General features: G+C 39.9%; 1 protein-coding gene and 1 long non-coding RNA gene across 2 annotated transcripts in view; one reads left to right on the top strand and one right to left on the bottom strand.

Annotated features, from left to right (window-relative positions):
- Window positions 1-18,925, bottom strand: part of LOC111834688 (protein mono-ADP-ribosyltransferase PARP14-like) — a 30,369-nt gene that overhangs the window by 10,087 nt on the left and 1,357 nt on the right. The window contains exons 3-8 of the mRNA XM_072702457.1: window positions 16,088-16,112; window positions 13,271-15,564; window positions 11,939-12,083; window positions 11,276-11,425; window positions 9,915-9,977; window positions 9,089-9,265 (exon numbers count right to left, since the gene is read on the bottom strand). Coding sequence (XP_072558558.1) covers window positions 9,089-9,265; window positions 9,915-9,977; window positions 11,276-11,425; window positions 11,939-12,083; window positions 13,271-15,564; window positions 16,088-16,112 — 2,854 coding nt within the window. The remainder of the gene's footprint in view (window positions 1-9,088; window positions 9,266-9,914; window positions 9,978-11,275; window positions 11,426-11,938; window positions 12,084-13,270; window positions 15,565-16,087; window positions 16,113-18,925) is intronic.
- On the top strand, window positions 1,865-17,204 carry LOC140579766 (uncharacterized). The gene is made up of 4 exons (XR_011983627.1): window positions 1,865-1,935; window positions 7,328-7,460; window positions 14,560-14,722; window positions 15,401-17,204. It is a non-coding gene; the product is annotated as an uncharacterized lncRNA (long non-coding RNA).

Below are 18,925 nucleotides of genomic sequence, written 5' to 3'. Positions count from 1 at the left end.
TCCCATTTCTTAGGGGAAATTTTTTAACCCTACCCCGTTCCACTTCATTTCAAGGGGCAAGGGGAAGGGGTGAGGGGTAGGCAAAGGGGTAGAAAATAGAATTGGGATTGGGCCTTACTTTACACATTACTGTTCTGATAAATGTGCTTAGATGTGTTTAGTACAGACTACTTCTTATTTAGTACAGACTACTTCTTATTTTATCTGGTTCACTTTGTTTTTAAATGCTTAAAAAAACATATTTAAGTGTCATTTTTTTGGGGCTGGGAACTAATTATTTGGTTTCCATTATTTCTTATGGGGAAAATTCAATCAGAACTCGAACTTTTTAAGATTCGATCTGGAGTTCTGAACGGATTAAGTTCGAGTTCTGACGTACCACTGTATTGTAAAAGGTTATGGTGGATGGATGTATTTTTTTTGGGTGGGTGGGGGGGGGGACTTTATCTGATTTTTATCAGTCTTCCATGTGAACGAAATGGGTCAGCTGATGGGTTGGGAGGTGTGTCCTTGGCATTCAATTATTTTGCACCATGACACTCCTCATGAATATAAAAGCGGAAGAGGGATTTACTTGAGGTTTGGCCAAGTTGTTGATTGTGCGTGGAGACTCCTGAGGGTATGCTGCTTATAGTGAACGTTGTGATTTTTAAATGTCTCCATTTTAATCAGTGAAAAGGCGAATATTGGTCAAAGTGTTGACCAGATGGGGGCTATTCCAGCTCCCGCCTCCACCGAAATTTTATGTCGAATTTAAGATTTTTAACTCTGAATGAAGTGAAATCGTTTGCCATATTCAGAAAGGCTCATGGTTGTTAATCGAACACGACTAATATTTGCAGGTTTGTTGTGTCTTTATTTAATAAAACTGCATGTTTTGTTATGTTGTAGTTTGGTTTTGATATTTAGCAATTGGTTATTTTTGTTATTTGGTGTATAAATGGCAGGTTTGGTCTGTGAAACAGTGTTGTCTGGCCAGACGAATCGTTTAGAGTAAACACAGTTATTTTATCTTTGCTTCACAAGCCTTTACTTTATGAGGTGGGGTATAAATTGCTATTTGTGGCAGTGATTAACTCGTCTTTTATTTACTTATTACAGGCTAACTGCCCCTTACAATACAGTTTATTTTTCGGAAATTAACCAACCCCTCCACTAAACCCCAGCGTTCCGGTTAGGTGTTACTATCGAGCTGGCCAATCCTAGCAAACATGCACAGAACCATCATAGCATCTGTACTGAACCATCTGTAGCAATGATAAGCTAGGGATTTTATCCATAAGAAAAACAAATATGTATGTTGTCAATAATAACAGAGGAAGCACATATAATTTATGTCATCTTTTGTGTTACAGAGGGACTGAGCATTATTCTCCCATGCATGTCATCCTGGGAGTAGCACTGTTTGTACAAACAACCTAAAGATCAGTCCAAAATACATCTTTTGAGAGTTTTTATGACGTCTTCTAAACTGCCAGTATTGGGTCCTGCACCAGACTTACACAGACATACAAAACATCTCCTAACCAGACTCGGGCTGCAGCTATCGATTATTTTAGTAATCGAGTATTCTATCGATTATTCCATCGATTAATTGACTAATCGAATAAGAAATACTTTTCTTATTAAAGAGCAATAGTGACTATTCAAAAAAGAAAAAATACAGGTTTCTTAAAATGAACAACTCATGGGTTTCCTTTTTAGGAACATTTTTAACGATTGAACAACATACTAGAGGTCGACCGATATATCGGCCGGCTGATATTTGGCATTTTTTAATGTATCGGCATTGGCCGATATCCGAGGGTAGTACGCCGATTTACAGACAGGCACTTCTGCGGGCAGCCCAGTGATATTGTTGCTGTGGAACACGTGACCCATCTGCCTTGTACAGGACCTCAGCCAGAAGTTTTGGACGAGTTCTGGGAGAAAACGGTAAGGCTTAAATTCTGATATTTCAAAGACCCATTTATTTAACTGGTTTGCTATGAAATGTTGCTTTAAAAGAAGGCGAATTACGCCGTGGGGAACTGGCGTAATGATAATGAGCCTTCAGTCAACCGTAGCTTACAGGTAACGTTTAGGATCATTGATTCTGACAGATTTGTGCGCTTGTTGGTGGGCTCACACGTTTTTTAATCGTTAAAAATCAATCATTTTGTTAATTTTAATTATTACCATTTCAGCACGATGTAGGGTGACCACCTAATCCATGTCAGGAGGGACACTATGAGCTACTTCAGCTTTTACGAACTACTTTAAAGCTGAAAGGGTTCTGTGCTCTGCTAAAATGTTTGGTTAGTTCCTAGGTTGAAAACCGAGGTGAAATCAGTTTTAGGTTGGATATTCCACGGATATTCAGATCCACACTCTCCAGACTTAGCAGCGGGGCATCACGCACGCTAGCCGGCATAAGGCGGTCGAAAGTAGGCCAGATCAATTCACAGCCTCGGTGGCGCTAGCGCACCCGCTGACTTAGGGACCGTCAACAAATTACTGTCAGAATAATAAAATACTGATTGCTTGCAATAACTTCAATGCAATGGGACCCAGTAACTCCAAAATGAGTGCATATTCTGCAAATACCTGACATGCACAGGACACAGTGAACTTTACTGGTTTTTAACACTTTATTGCATTTTAAAGTATCATTCTAAAAGGGAAAAGTGGGTAAATAGATTTCTTTCAATAGCTTCTAGGCCGTAGGAGCCTGCGACCCAAAACCTAGTACCAATTGTAGTACTACCTAAGGCCTATCGGACACAGCAACTCTTATTCAATTTTAACCCTTTGTGTACTTGATATGATTTTTTATTCTCAAAAATTAAGCCTTTTCTGTCAATAGCTTCTAACCCGTAGGAGCCTGTGACCCAAAACCTAGTACCAATTGTAGTACTACCTAAGGCCTATAGGACACAGCAACTCTCATTCAAGTTTAACCCTTTGTGTACTTGAAATGATTTTTTCTCTCCAAAATTAGGCCTTTTCTGTCAATAGCTTCTAGGCCGTTGGAGCCTGTGACCTAAAACCTAGTACCAATTGTAGTACTACCTTTGGCCTATAGGACACAGCAACTTTCATTTGATTTTAACCCTTTGTTTAATTGATATGATTTTTTCCTTCTAAAATTAGGCCTTTTCTGTCAATAGCTTCTAGGCCGTTGGAGCCTGTGACCTAAAACCTAGTATCAATTGTAGTACTACCTTTGGCCTATAGGACACATCAATTTTCATTTGATTTTAACCCTTTGTTTAATTGATATGATTTTTTCCCTCTAAAATTAGGCCTTTTCTTTCAATAGCTCCTAGGCCGTTGGAGCCTGTGACCTAAAACCTAGTACCAATTGTAGTACTACCTTAGGCCTATGGGACACAGCAACTTTAATTCAATTTTAACCCTTTGTGTTAGGGGTGCACCGATCGATCGGCGCACCGATCGATCGGCCTCGATCACGTTAATTTGAGGGGATCAGAAATCGACCATATTCCCATGAGATCCACCGATCTTAGTTATATGCTTTTAACTCTTTGGGGTCGAGTATGTCGTCGACGACATCGCGTACTTTTCGCGTCTATTTCAGTTTATAAATATCTCGCTGAAATCTTAATGTATAATCATGAAAAAAACGCTGGCTAAATCCGTAATCTGTCTTCTTTTCAAAACGTCCATTGTCGGAAGTATTAAAGTTTTTTTAATTAGGTTAAATCGGCAAAAAAGTAAACCATGTCATCTTACTTTGTTTTACCTGCATCGGGGGCGCGTAGTACCGCTCTCACCCGAAGATCGCTATTCACATTCTAAATAGCCGCATTAGCGCGTATTCAAATCGCATTCGCATGGTAATTTGATTAACAGCGCAACGGTGAAACGCGATCCAGATACATCCCCTTCAGCGCCATAAAAGGGGGTTGGGGACGTGGCCAGGTGACAATGGCTCATTCATACACATGAAAGTTGCTACATATTCAATGAAAGGAGCCAGAAATAGTTACATGAGTTAGGTTTTTCTTATTTATTTATCCAAATTAATGTTGCATCTACACCATTTAGTCATCTTCATGTAGCCAAGACTTTGGTGATCAGATATCTGGGATCAAAACAAACTGCCAGCATTGCTTACTATGTACTTTTATAATGTTTCTGCAAGTGTTCCAAACTGCATTTTGCAATGTCTATACTTTGATGTCAAATTTTAAACTTAACAAAAATCTGACATATTTACAATATATATTAAAATAAAGATGAGTGTAATGGCAAAACAAATATATAAGAAATAATTTATTTGCCATGAATTAAGTGTGATGAAATGTGTGATCATGCCCCAGTCAGTGAAAGTGTATTTCCTACCGCTAGGCCCCAGAGGGTTAAATCAGCCTTTTCTCCCATTCCCGAGAGAGGTGCAGTGCAGGCTGCCTCCCTCCCTATTTTTTGGACAAGTGTGTCATAACAGCTATATATATATATTTTTTTTACAAAATTAGAGAAATTAAAGTCTGGAAGAAAAAATATGATTTTGTAGTTCAAACAGCAATGCTCATTTATATGTTCATTTATATTTGAGGACACTACCTCATGTTTTGTGAGTATTCATATCAATTTACTCAATAAAAATGGAAACATTGAAGTAACTGTCTTTTAGTTATGAAAGAAACAAGATCGGCAAAAAAAAATCGAGATCGGCAGGTAAGGTTGCCTAAGGATCGGTGATCGTTGATCGGCCAGAAAACTGCAATCGGTGCACCCCTACTTTGTGTACTTGATATGATTTTTTATTCTCAAAAATTAGGCCTTTTCTGTCAATAACTTCTAGCCCGTAGGAGCCTGTGACCCAAAACCTAGTACCAATTGTAGTACTACCTAAGGCCTATAGGACACAGCAACTCTCATTCAATTTTAACCCTTTGTGTACTTGATATGATTTTTTATTCTCAAAAATTAGGCCTTTTCTGTCAATAGCTTCTAGGCCGTTGGAGCCTGTGACCCAAAACCTAGTACCAATTGTAGTACTACCTTTGGCCTATAGGACACAGCAACTTTCATTTGATTTTAACCCTTTGTTTAATTGATATGATTTTTTTTCTCTAAAATTAGGCCTTTTCTTTCAATAGCTTCTAGGCCGTTGGAGCCTGTGACCCAAAACCTAGTACCAATTGTAGTACTTCATGAGTCCTATGGGACACAGCAACTTTTGTATCACTTCAAGCACTCTATATGTATTTTTATTGTGAAATTGTCACCCCAATCATGTTCAATGTTAATAAAACCCAGTATATAGCACCTCTAAGAAATTTTCAGAAATTTACTGTCACATCCCATACCTACCCTAGTCAGATGACTAAGTGACTGCATCTGTCCCACTGCCTTTAATGCCTGGATTGCCCCCACATTGTATGTCAGGTATTTTTGTTTTCATGCGACTTACTGAGCTTTTATTCTGTGTTCTCAGCATCTCCTGTGCCTTACCTTCCTTTATAGATCCCGTCCTTCCAAATCCCCGCTTCCCTCAGACCTAGGTCATCAACACATTCTCATACCCAGTGCATGAAAAACTGACGCATGGTCAGAGCCCTTTGGTGTCGTTAAATGAAGCACAAGGTCTCCTTCAGTGTCTAATTCAGATGCAGTTACTAGGAGCTATTGAAAGAAAAGCCCTAATTTTAGAGGAAAAAAATCATATCAATTAAACAAAGGGTTAAAATCAAATGAAAATTGATGTGTCCTATAGGCCTTAGGTAGTACTACAATTGGTACTAGGTTTTGGGTCACAGGCTCCTACGGGCTAGAAGTTATTGACAGAAAAGGCCTAATTTTTGAGAATAAAAAATCATATCAAGTACACAAAGGGTTAAAATTGAATTAAAGTTGCTGTGTCCCATAGGCCTAAGGTAGTACTACAATTGTAACTAGGTTTTGGGTCGCAGGCTCCTACGGCCTAGAAGCTATTGAAAGAAATCTTTTTTTTTTCCCTTTTAGAATGATACTTTAAAATGCAATAAAGTGTTAAAAACCAGTAAAGTTCACTGTGTCCTGTGCATGTCAGGTATTTGCAGAATATGCACTCATTTTGGAGTTACTGGGTCCCATTGCATTGAAGTTATTGCAAGCAATCAGTATTTTATTATTCTGACAGTAATTTGTTGACGGTCCCTAAGTCAGCAGCGCGGGCGCCTCCGAGGCTGTGAATTGATCTGGCCTTCTTTCGACCGCCTTATGCCGGCTAGCGTGAGTGATGCCCCACCGCTAAGTCTGGAGAGTGTGGATCTGAATATCCGTCGAACATCCAACCTAAAACTGATTTCACCTCGGTAGATTGAAAGACTCATCCAGCTGTTTCGCATTAACATTACTGACACATATGCATGATTATAGGAGACTGACCAATCAGCATACGGCAATAACCCAGTGCTTAAGTGAAATCCTGGTCCTTTTAATTGAAATGTATGAAATGGTAGTTTACAAATCCTGTTGTAGCTCATAGTGTCCCTCCTGACATGGATTAGGTGGTCACCCTAGCACGATGTTATCAGTTCTGTTTTATTTTCTTGTGTTGGAGAGTTTCACTCTGTGCGTGTGGGGCGGAGCAGGCAGCTCTCTCAAAGACTGCGGCGTCCTCGGAGACACAGCAGCTAAGAACAATGCATGGCGGAGAAATCTGTTTGTTCGAAAGCGTGGTTACCATTCATTTGAGCTGATGGTGACAATGGTCCTTCTGTGCAACTTGTTTGCATTTGAGAGCTCAGATTCGAACAATATGTCAGACGTCTAGATAAAAAGTGCACGACTTTGCGCAGTTAGTTTCTTCATTAAACGCGTCTATCCTTTATACGGGCTTATCCGTCGACAGCGTCACAATCAATAGGGGCTTACGTTGTCCTTGCATACAAGGCTGTGTAATACGACAAAGTTATTTTATTTTCGCTAGATTCTAATTGTGAATTTGGCTTGTAAGCTGTCTGTCTGCTAACAACATAAACAACATGTTAGTGAAAGGTTTCGGGCCTTGTACACTACTCATCATATCATGATGCACTTAGTTACTAGTGTTTTTTTTTCTTTCAAAATGTATTAGAGTGTAATTATTTTAATGTGCATGGAATACTGGAATTGTAGAATGAATTGAAGATGAAGGCACTATAATAAAAAAGCTAACCTTGCATTTTTTCCAACACTATATTGTGCACTGAAAGATTCTGATGCTATTTTTATTGTTTATAAGTTGTATTGTGTTTAAGTTTATATTTAAATGTACATAAGTCAGTATTCAATAAATGCAAAGTTGAGAATTTTTGTGTATCATTTGTTATTAGTGTGATATTTTACCATGCAGATAGAGGGGAAAACGTCCAATTATCGGCCAAAAAAATCGGCAGCATATATCGGCCATTGGCTGACCCTCACTCCTAAATATCGGCATCGGCTACTGAAAAACCCTTCTGACAGGATTGTATCTCCTGGATGAGGTAGGGATGGTGTGTGCATGTTCACGTGTGTGTAAGTGAATATGAGTGCGAGAATGAGTGTGTGTGTGTGTAAGCCTTTAAAGGAGCATGTGGCCGTTGGATAATTCAGTGTCAAAGTTTTATTGGCTGTTGGGGGAGGGGGGCTGGGTAATTTTTATATAATATATATTATAATTATGTGATATTCATATTAATCTAAATCTGCAAAATAATATTACTAAAGCCTTGAAATAGATCTAGTTGAGTACACCCCATGCTCCCCTTTAGACTGACCCCTGCACACTGCAGGTATCACTGCGACAAAGTGTGACGGCTGCTGTCAGCCTGCTGCAAGTTGACAAATTTAAATATTGTGTCAAACTAAGCTAACAGTTTATCTGCATACAAACAGCTTCTATTTTAACTTGTATAGCTTTACTGTAGCCTTGCTGCTGTGGAAGACAAACGGCAGTGGATGGGAGCAGCTGAAAACATCGCTTTTCTTCACCTTTCAGCTTGTTGAAAAGCTGGTTTGATTAACTCTTGCCAGCTCTTTACCAGTAAAGGTTTAGTAGCGATTACAAGCATTGCTGGTATTTTCCTTCACTCCACCTGAGTTCACCATCTCTGTAACGGAACTGTCTCTTTGCTCTTAGTGTATAGACAGGCTCCAGCTCCATGTTAATTAAACTACGACAGCATTATTTTCACATCTGTTGTGCTATCAGTGTTTTTGTTAAGGAAAAATAGGGGCTTCTTGGGCTGAATCTTGTTATACTTTTTTATTCACACATATGCCCATAAATACGTTTCTATCGCAGGTCTTTGTTCAGCCGTAAATGTGAGTGAAACGCTCACGCTTACCTTGTATCGGTTCCACTCTGTGGAATGGATGCATAGACTGGGTGCTTTCTGTTGATGTTGAATTATTGACATTGTGCTATTGTAAGCTAATTCTTTTTTACAATGGACACACTGTACAGTATTTTCGCTTTTCTTCTGTTTGAAATGGTCCCAAACTTTAGACATGTTTTCGTCTTTTTCTCTGACTTTCCTCACTATTTCCCCTGTCTTCCTCCAACGGACCAACAAATCAAACCTGCTACACGTAATGCAGCGTAAGCACACTGTGCGACAGTAATAATCCTCCGAGTGAAACACGCTGATCACTAAGCGGTACACAGTCGTGCGGATTACACAAAGCATCGAAGCAAAGAATTTGCATCGAGGATTTTTTGTAATCGAATTATTCGAGTTACTCGAATTGTTGCAGCCCTAAACCAGACATTCAAATATTGAACTGCGCACCTACATGCAAGACGGATTGTAGTCAGATGCCCAAATACTGAACCTGAGTTGCCCGTCGTGCAGACATAGAAATGTGGTCCTGGGCCGACCGATGCAATACAGACATTATCTACACGTCTGTCAAACATCTCATGTTTGCTGGAAAAGTCTACTCACCCGCAAGCTACACAGAACCTAATCTACACCTATGTATACTGCTAGAAACAGGCAATCTGTACTACTAGCTGGGAAAACGTGACAGAATATACATTTTCTAGTGTGAGAATCATGCCAAGAATACAGAAAGGAAAAATCATAAGCTTACGCAAACTGGTTATTCACCAGTAACTTTGCTTACATACCAGTGCTGATGGCTGGAAAAGAGACTGAACCAAACCGCTTCTCTTCACACACTTGAAGCACCTTGTAGACCACCTCCTTGATTTTATTGGGGTCAGTCTGCCCAACAATGTGAATTATGTTTTTACAGGACAGCTGTCCTGGCTGGGTGAGTAAATAACCCTTGTGTGGCTGGGAGCCTGAAAGTGAATTTATTAATAAAAAAAAATTAAAAAAAACAACTTAAGTGTACAGTAGGAACCACTGTGGTAAGCATGGCCTAGTATTTAACTGGGGGGGGGGGAGCAGAGTCTCCCCCATCAGGATTACAGGACATTGAAATGACTGGATCAACACAACATTGGTTTGAAAAGTTTGAAAATGGAAGGATAAAAGAAAAAAAAAAAAAAAAACCAGACTCAGATATCTGTATTAAAGACCAATTCTGGTGCCACAACAGGTATCTGATCAGGTTTACAGGATGGGAGAAAGGGAAGGACGAGTGAATCAGCACAAAGCACAGACCTAACTTTACTTCCCAAAATGGCCTCCTGTTATCACAATACATTCCAATCTGAGGAATAACCGTCTACATTAACACTGATTTTTTTTGTTGGCATTTTAGTTACAAATTTTGTTCCATTACGAAGCAAAGATGCAGGCAGAAAATGAGACTATTGGTTCTAGACAAAAGCTACTTAATTTTAAACAATTAAAGAAGCAGCACTTTAATCATTTGCATCATATGCTAATTTTGTCCTTAAGCTCCCCACTGTGAGGTTTCTTTTGTGCACTGTGGGGGATCTATGTGACAGAAATGTTGTGTGAAGCACAGACTGCAAGACTTACCCAACCTTTTACATTCATCCTCCACAGCAAAGCCAGCTGCCATCAGAATTGCTCTGGAAACACCTGCAGTAACCATGGAGGCAAGGAATGTGGACTAGCTTGGTGATAAAGATGCAAAGCAATGGCATTTCTAGCCGATATGTAGGTGGAAGCTTAATGCGTCTATGATTAACTGATATGGTCCTGGACCGACCAACGCAATATATTCATGATCTAGACGTCTGGCAGAGGTTTCACTAAAAAATATAAGAACTATACAAACGAGAGGAGGCCATTCGGCCCATCGAGCTCGCTTGGGGAGAACTTAACTAATAGCTCAGAGTTGTTAAAATCTTATCTAGTTCTGATTTAAAGGAACCCAAAGATTCAGCTTGCACTACGTTATCAGGAAGACTATTCCATACTCTGACTACATGCTGTGTAAAGAAGTGCTTCCTTAAATCCAGTTTGAAATGTTCTCCCGCTAATTTCCACCTATGGCCACGAGTTCTTGTATTTGAACTAATGCTGAAGTAACTATTTGGTTGAACAGCATCCAAACCTGTTAGAATCTTATAGACCTGGATCATGTACCCCCTCAGTCTCCTTTGCTTGAGGCTGAACAGATTTAGCTCAACTAACCTTTCCTCGTTTGACATTCCTCTAAGACCAGGAATCATTCTTGTGGCCCTACGCTGCACCTTTTCTAAGGCCGCAATGTCCTTTTTAAGATATGGTGACCAAACCTGCACACAATATTCTAGGTGAGGTCTCACCAAGGAATTGTATAATCTTAGCATTACCTCCCTTGACTTAAACTCCACACACCTGGAGATATACCCCAACATCCTATTGGCCTTTTTTATTGCTTCCCCTCACTGGCGAGAATGAGACATGGAAGCATCAACATACACACCAAGGTCTTTCTCATAATCAGCTACATTTCAGTAGGTCCCATAAAATACCTATACTTTATATTTCTGCTCCCTACATGGAGTACCTTACATTTGTCTATGTTAAATTTCATCTGCCAGGTATCGGCCCAGTCACTAATTAAATCAAGATCCCGCTGTAGTTGCTGAGCCGCTAGTTCAGTATCTGCTACACCACCCACCTTGGTGTCATCTGCAAATTTCACCAGTTTACTGTATATATTGGTGTCTATATCATTTATGTAAAATGCAAATGTAATGCAAATGAATTGAATAAAATTCAGCGGGATCTTGATTTAATTAGTGACTGGGCCGATACCTGGCAGATGAAATTTAACATAGACAAATGTAAGGTACTCCATGTAAAATGAATAAAATGCAAATGAATTGCATTTTACAGGAAACCAGAAGAGGTTTTCCCAAAATGAATATATATCATGCAACAATCACCTGTTTTGAGAGTGAATGATTCATTAGAGGAGTTGACAATGGCGTCCGTGTTCTGCTTGGTGATGTCTCCAGAGGACACCTCCAACATCAGGCTTCCTACACGCATCATATACACACCCAGAGATGGTGTAGAGATTTGGCTAAAGAATCCTAGATGGAAGAAGAAAGACCATGAAGGTGGACGTGATTCTGCAGGTATAAAAATTAAATGAGTAACTACTGGGTTGGTGAAACTGCTCAAATATTTCTTTGAATTACAATTTAGCGAAACACTTCAAATGACCAAGATTAAATTCAGCTTCCATTTGAGTAGTATCCCCTGCACCTTCTCTCATGGCGTGACTATGTGGAGTTTAAAGAAGACTCAGGCCTGGTGTTAAAAGGCCTTGGACCCCCCATGAACAGCGCAGTAGAAATGAACATAATGTAAATTTGCATAGTTTTCATCCACAAAACACTACGAATTTGGTTTAGACTCTGGTGTTAACAGTGCTTTATAAATTAAAAATTGATTGATTCAAACTTTTTAACTGAAAAATCCTTAACTCAGAGTAAACTGTTATATATTGAGTTTTCCTTTTGTATCAATTTGTCTTAAGTGACTTTTGTGCATGTGCATATCACAGTGACAGAAGTTGCCCCCCCAAAAGTGAAATGCCCCACCGCAAGTGCTGATCTCTGATGACTTCCTACCAGAGGAGCTCTGTTGCAAAGGACCAGAGGGACCAGTAGCCTGTGGAAGTTCATCATGCTGCCCGTACTGCCCCCTATGGGTCAGCTTATAGTCTGCAAACTGTCTTCTGAAACACTGGAATGGAAAAATGGATAAATGCATAAATACAATGATACCATTTAAGTTAACTCAAAATAGTAATTGTTTTACAAAGAGCTTTGAAAGCAAAGCTCTTCTTTATTTGTTTCCAAGCAGCATAATAATTTTCATTGGCTGAGGACATCTTCAGGCTTCTGTACAATTAAATATGTCAGAATCCAACAACCCCAGAGAAAGCTACGACTGCATAATGAAACAATTCAGGAAGTGGGAACATGACCAGAATTTTCGACCAGCATTAAAAATTTGATCATTACAAGATTTCCACAGAACATATTTTGTCTTTTGTCAGCAACAAAACATTTGTTTTGTTATTTTTAAAAAGATTCCTGCTGAGTTACTGAAAGTTGGCCTTTGGTATCCAGGGGGATCGGTTCCAGGAACTCCGGCAGATACCAAGATCCACGGACGATCAAGCCCCTTATATAAAGTGGCGTAGTATTTGCATATGACCTAATCTTCCTGTGTATTTTAAATCATCCCTAGATTACTTATTACCTAATACAACACAAACAACAAGCCCGCTGCAGACCTTCATTAGAGGAATTGACAACCACATCAGCTTGATACTTGCATAGGTCAGCTTTGGCAACTGTGATAATCCATTGGGTATCTGTATCTTACAGTAAGTTGACACACTGCATTGGATGGGTTCCTTGTTAAAGTCGCACAAACAGAAAAAGATTCAAGTAAGCCAACAGATGGTAATAATTCCGTTAATTATAGTGAAAGTCGTCCTACAAAATAACCCTCCTCTTCTCCTCTCTCGTCTCCCTCACACCATCCACAATTCTTTTCAAAGGTAAAGCGCAGGTTAATTTGTTTTATGTATTTTTACTTTATATTTTGTATTAATTTTTATATGAATATTTTTGAGTTGTGGAACGGATCATATGAGTTTCCATTATTTCTAATGGGAAAATTCGCTTTGATATATGAGTGCTTTGGATTACAAGCATGTTTCCGGAACGAATTATGCTCGTAAATCAAGGTACCACTGTATGTACCAGGTGTCTCTAACAGACTGCCAAGGGGCAATGTAAGTTTGCACTATGTAACTTCACATATGGGCTACAAAGTGGAGGCGGGTCATAGACAATGAGACTGTGATCCATCTTGATTCATTTATAACTTTTGAATAAAACACCATTCCTGGTACTCACTGCTGCATCTTGGATGTTTCCTCTTCTAAGCCAGATTCTAAGACCTTCTCCAGTGTGCATCCTCTCCAGCACTTCACCCCTCGTAGCCTTTCTGAATGGCTGGACATTGAATCCCAGAGCAGACCTTGTCCTGCTAGTGTCTTCCAAGAAAACTGGCTTGCTTGGTCGTAACATCAGCTGTACTTGCTGCTCAGAAAAAACTGTCTTCATAGCCTCAGTCATGGCTTGCGCGGTCTTTTCATCATGGTTCACTAGGTGAATCTCATTCAGAGAGCTACTCCCTGGGACATGGCCCACACAGTGCTCACGGACCACTCCTGCAATGGTCTCTGTGCAGAGATCCAGTGGGAATCCAAAAATACCAGAGCTGATAGCTGGGATGGCTACAGAGCGGCACCCCTTTGCCACGACCAGATTCAGAGCCTGCCTGACAACACGCCTGAGAAGCCGCACAGCGGTGCTTCTGCCCCAGTCAGAGAACCTGGGCCCAACTGCATGGATAACATACTGACAGGGAAGTTGGCCCGCTTCTGTGATGATGGCATCGCCAGGTTTAAGATCTCCATTCCTGCTTCTGTAGCGATCACAGACATCCTGTAACTGTGGCCCGGCAGCCTGAAGGAGGGCCAACGCCAGACCCCCAATATGCTGCAGATGTTCATTTGAGGCATTGACAACCACATCAGCTTGATACTTGCATAGGTCAGCTTTGGCAACTGTGATAATCAATCCATTGGGCATCTGTACCTTACAGTAAGTTGACACACTGCCTACTTCCTCCATTTCCTCCGGTATCACGTCCTCCTGCAACACCACCATGCAGTTAGTATCCTTCAGAATCATGGTATTGAACACGTCTTGTTTCTCCAGAAAATATTTCTTTGCTCCAGGTTTGACAATCTTCAGGAAATCTACATGAAGAGAGTTTACTATTTTTTGAAAGAAGCTCTTCACTTCCTGGATAGAGTACTGTGTTCCTTTCAGTTGTATACGGGGTCTCTTTGACTCAAAAAAGACCTCAGCATCTTTAGAGGTTAGAAAAGTCTTCCAAGTCTGTATTTTCCTCTCATGAATATATTTTGTGACTACAGTAGATTGGACTTGGACAACCTCTTGCACGCGTGTATATCTGTTGATAAAATCAGACAGGCTTTCACAGACTTCTTTCACATCTTCACAAAATCCAGACACTGTGATTCTATCTTGGGCAGTAAGCTTTATGGTCACTGTGTTCTTCTTAGATGAGCTGTAAGTGTCCTTTAATTTTTCGTTTAATATCTGCCACTCAGGTCTGCTCAAGACAGCCCAGTCCTTAACGGCAATATTCTGAAATGTCAGAGCATCCCGCAGTCGTCGCTGAGCGTCAGCCAGAGTCTTGTCAGAATTTCCAGTCAGCACCACGTTGGAACCATCAATCCCGTAAACAGCAGCGATGCCGCAAGAGGTAAAGAGGTGAGACGACATCTCTTCACTGTTGACAGCACTGAGAAAACTCAAAATATCAGGTTCAATCTCCACCTGCTTCTGTTTCATTTTCAGTCGATGTTCTAAAATCCAACTTTTCAAGGGAAGCACTTCAAAAAGTAAACCAGACAGAATCAGTTTCTTGACATCAGATTTGTATGCATAAGTCATCTCTGGGTAATGACTGGCTTCCTGCTGGAGGCCATCTTGCTGCAGTATGTAGAACATGCCTGGGGGCACCTGCAGCTCATCAGAGACAATTTGAGTCGCTCTCTCTATTTGATTGGTGACTTTGTGCACGATTCCCTCAACCACTTGCTTCAGCCGATCAACATCTTGAACTAAGCCTGCAACTGTCAGAACCCCTTTGGTCTGATCATGCAGTAGGATGACGTCTTGTTTTGCTAACGAGGAAATTTCCTTTTCAGCCACCGTCCACACAGGGTTATTCACAACACATTCAGTGGTCTTGTACTTGGTCATTATGTTCTGGAATGCGTCTGTCGCATTCTTTTTCCAGCTGTCTATGTGCTTGACTGACAAACACTTCTGTTTTAGCAAAGTAGGCAAAGGAGTGAGTTTGACATCAGAAGTATCCAGGTGCACTTCACAGAAGTATTTACTCATTTCTTTGTTGATGGTTCTAATTTCATTTTTCTTTTGCAGAAATTTCCACACAGCAGGATGAATACTTTCAGTAAAAGGATCAGGCAACTTCCATCTTGGTCTGTCTTTTCCATATTGGGCTGTTCCTATAGATGTATAGAAGGGATAAACATTTACAGGGACTTGATAAATGTGATGCTTCCTTCCTTGTATGGTTTCTGTGTCTAAAAGAAAAAATAGTATTTAATAAAAAAATAACTGCTTATTTTCTATAGGACAAGCTGAGTCATTCATTTGGCTTGCTCTTCACTTTGCCAGATAGCTACAAATTTTGAGGTGTGTTTTAAGAATGAGGGACTACCAATCAGTCATGATCCTGCTGGAATGGTATGCATTTAAAATAGGCCATTCTGACTGAGATCACCAATCCCTGCACCAGCAAAGACGGCCAGAACATGGTCAGGACATGAACTCCTCATGTTCTTGCCCTTTCTGCATCTAATGGCAGTTAATCTAAAATAATTCTGACTCTTAATGGCTCAATAGGATTGATATATAGTCTTGCTAATGAAGAAGTGTGTAAAGAAGTTTAAAGATTAATTATGGTTTCAAGCTGGTGTACTCAAACCTTTGATTGGTATTCTGTATCATTTTATTAGGGGTCCAAACACCAACTGTGCTGAATCCCTATTTTTTTTCTTTTCTTTTCTTTTTGTATGCATGAACTCCATACAGCCCATTACTGACCTGATGACTTACTGGTCTCTCCTTCCTGGAAAATAAAAAAAAAAGATGACAACACATACTACATCCATATTATGGAAGCCTGTTTCCACCACCCGGAGGAGAAAAACAAACCCATTTATCTCAAAATTCTGACTTAATAATTAAGTCAGAGTTCTGATTTAATAAGTCGGAATTCTGAGTTCTTTCTGTCTTTTAACTTTTCATTGATTCTTGAGTGCTGACTTAAATCCATTCGCAAATGCGCATGAAACGGCAGACATATACTTGGTCTTAGCAGCGTGGAGCACATAGCTGAGTATTTTAGTTGTGGTTTTACAAACAACCCAGCAAACATGCCCATTTGGGCCCTGCATGGGCAGGTGTGGGTTTACTGTGGGCCAGTGTGGGCAGGGCAAACCCATAATAATCCCAGGTGGGGCCCATGCGGGTTAGTCCACACTGGGGCCCGCAGCAGTTTTGCCCTTTGGGGCCCCTATGTGGGTTTTCAGCCCCCCTGTGAGTAAGCCAATGCAAGGCCTGCAGCAGTTTTGTTTGACAGCCCCTTTTTAATTAGAACTGAACACAGTCACCAAGGCAAGTAATTATTATTAGTGATTAATTAAATTATTAATTTATTATCGACAGCAACATCAATAATAATAATTATTATTGTTGTCGGTGATCATTATTAATTAATTACCAAAAATAATAGTTGGATGGATGGATGGGGGACACACGCTGGGCGTTTGAGTGCAACTGAAGCTCGCGATCTCGAGACAGGTGTTTCGAATCAGAAGGACCATTAGGAGAGAAAGCGACAGTGAAAGCTAATTCCCATGTAATTAACCCCCTGGGGTCGGCGGTCCCGAACAGAAATTTCGCCGAACCGTTTAAATAACTCTGCGAGACACACTTCAGCATCGGAGTCATAACAGAGTGATTGACCGATTTGCCACTCTTAAAAACAGACGGCATTCTTTGATGCTTCCACCCACCAAGTGATTATGGTGATTGCAGCCATAAAAATTATGAAACTTTATTTTCAGTTTTTTTCTTGTTGTTAATGCAGCAAACACATTTCCTGTGTTTTCTTGTTGTACTGTATTAAAAAACAGACTGAAATAAAACAACAAATCTATTGGTGGCCTAAGATGTTTAATCTGTCCAAAAAAGTTGAAAAGCAATTTCTCAGTCTTTGTTTTCTGTTTGTGAAATTTTGTGCTCATGCACTACGTTTGTTCATATCGTGTGCATTTCTTGGGGGCTAAGCCCCCCCTGTCCTTAAAACCTAGTGACGCTCCTGGTTGTCGAAAACCACAATGAATGTTAAATTGCTCCGTTCTTGTCAGTTCAATGCGTTTCCGCTTGATCGGTTAAACATAGGTTATAGGCCTACTTAAATATGAGGTAAGATATAATATTAAACGTTCATTTATATATGCACATCTATATTGACGCGCAAAGGTAATTATTTAGGTTACCTTAGTATATATGTTCCTGTACATTTATTGGAAAGACATTTTCTAAAATTAAACGACACTAATCAATCTCCGCACAAGCAGTTCCTCTCACCAGTAAACCGTTATGAATTTCTTTCACATTATCTTTTTATTTTTGATGTGTAGTGTTGGTCATACGTAGAACATCTACAAACAGTGGGGGGGGGGGGGGGGGGGGCAGACGGACACCGACAGGTTTCATGGTGTTCATGTGTTTCTTTTAATGACAGCAGTCAATATAGCAACTGAACTAAACATCAGAACATTTCTTTTTATGACAATTATCCACACAGTGTGCAGCTTTTGTCACTGCAGTATATTTTTGTCTGCTTTTCAGGTGGTTGATGCGACATATTCTCCGACGCGCGCGCTCTGTCCGCTGGTGGGAGTGTGCTCACCTTTGTGTGCGCACGCATCGGAGCGGAACTCCGCCATGCGCGATAAAGAGAGCAGAGGAAAATTGTAAACGCGTGACCGTGTAGAGACAAATATGACAAGCTGTTGTGTAAATAAAATAAATAACATAAGGCTATTTAGTTTGTTTAGTTTGTTTAATAAAAGGACAATGTATAGACCTGTTCTATAGGAAACGTAACCTTAAATGACTTCTGTTGTGATATGGCGCTTTTTTCCTGTCCCAGAGAAACCCAAAATTACTGGCCTTAATGACTACAGACCTGTAGCTCTAACGTCTGTGGTCATGAAATCATTTGAAAGACTGGTGTTGGATTATCTGAAGGACTTCACTGGACCCTTACTGGACCCCCTGCAGTTTGCTTATAGAGCAAACAGGTCTGTGGATGATGCAGTCAATATGGGACTGCATTATGTACTGCAACATCTGGACAAGCCAGGGACTTATGTGAGGATCCTGTTTGTGGACTTCAGCTCTGCCTTTAATACCATCATCCCATCACTCCTCCATCCCAAATTAACCCATCTCTCTGTCCCTAGCTCTGTCTAAAATAATGGTAGGGGAAACACTGATCTACATACATTGCTTCGTATCATATAAAACAATATTGATGTAGGTGCTCAGACACGATTCATCTTGTAAATAGACAATATAAACGGTATCTGTACAGTACTTTCTCTTATGATTTTCTTAGCATTTTCTTTTCTCTAGATAACTTTATTGTACAGTACACCTATATATATATATATATATATATATATATATATATATATATATATATATATATATATATATATATATATATATATATATATATATATATTCTATGCCATGTTCCATCACAAGTTTATTACATTTTCCATTATAGTTTGCTGCTGTCTTGTGAATACACTAATATATTATTACCTCAATTTAGGTAAAGTATCTGGCAACAATTGGGGGTCC

This window comes from Paramormyrops kingsleyae, chromosome 18, assembly GCF_048594095.1.
Source record: "Paramormyrops kingsleyae isolate MSU_618 chromosome 18, PKINGS_0.4, whole genome shotgun sequence".
NCBI lineage: Eukaryota > Metazoa > Chordata > Actinopteri > Osteoglossiformes > Mormyridae > Paramormyrops > Paramormyrops kingsleyae.
The sequence above is the reverse complement of the archived record's forward strand: the minus strand, read 5'-3'. Positions and strand labels throughout refer to the sequence as shown.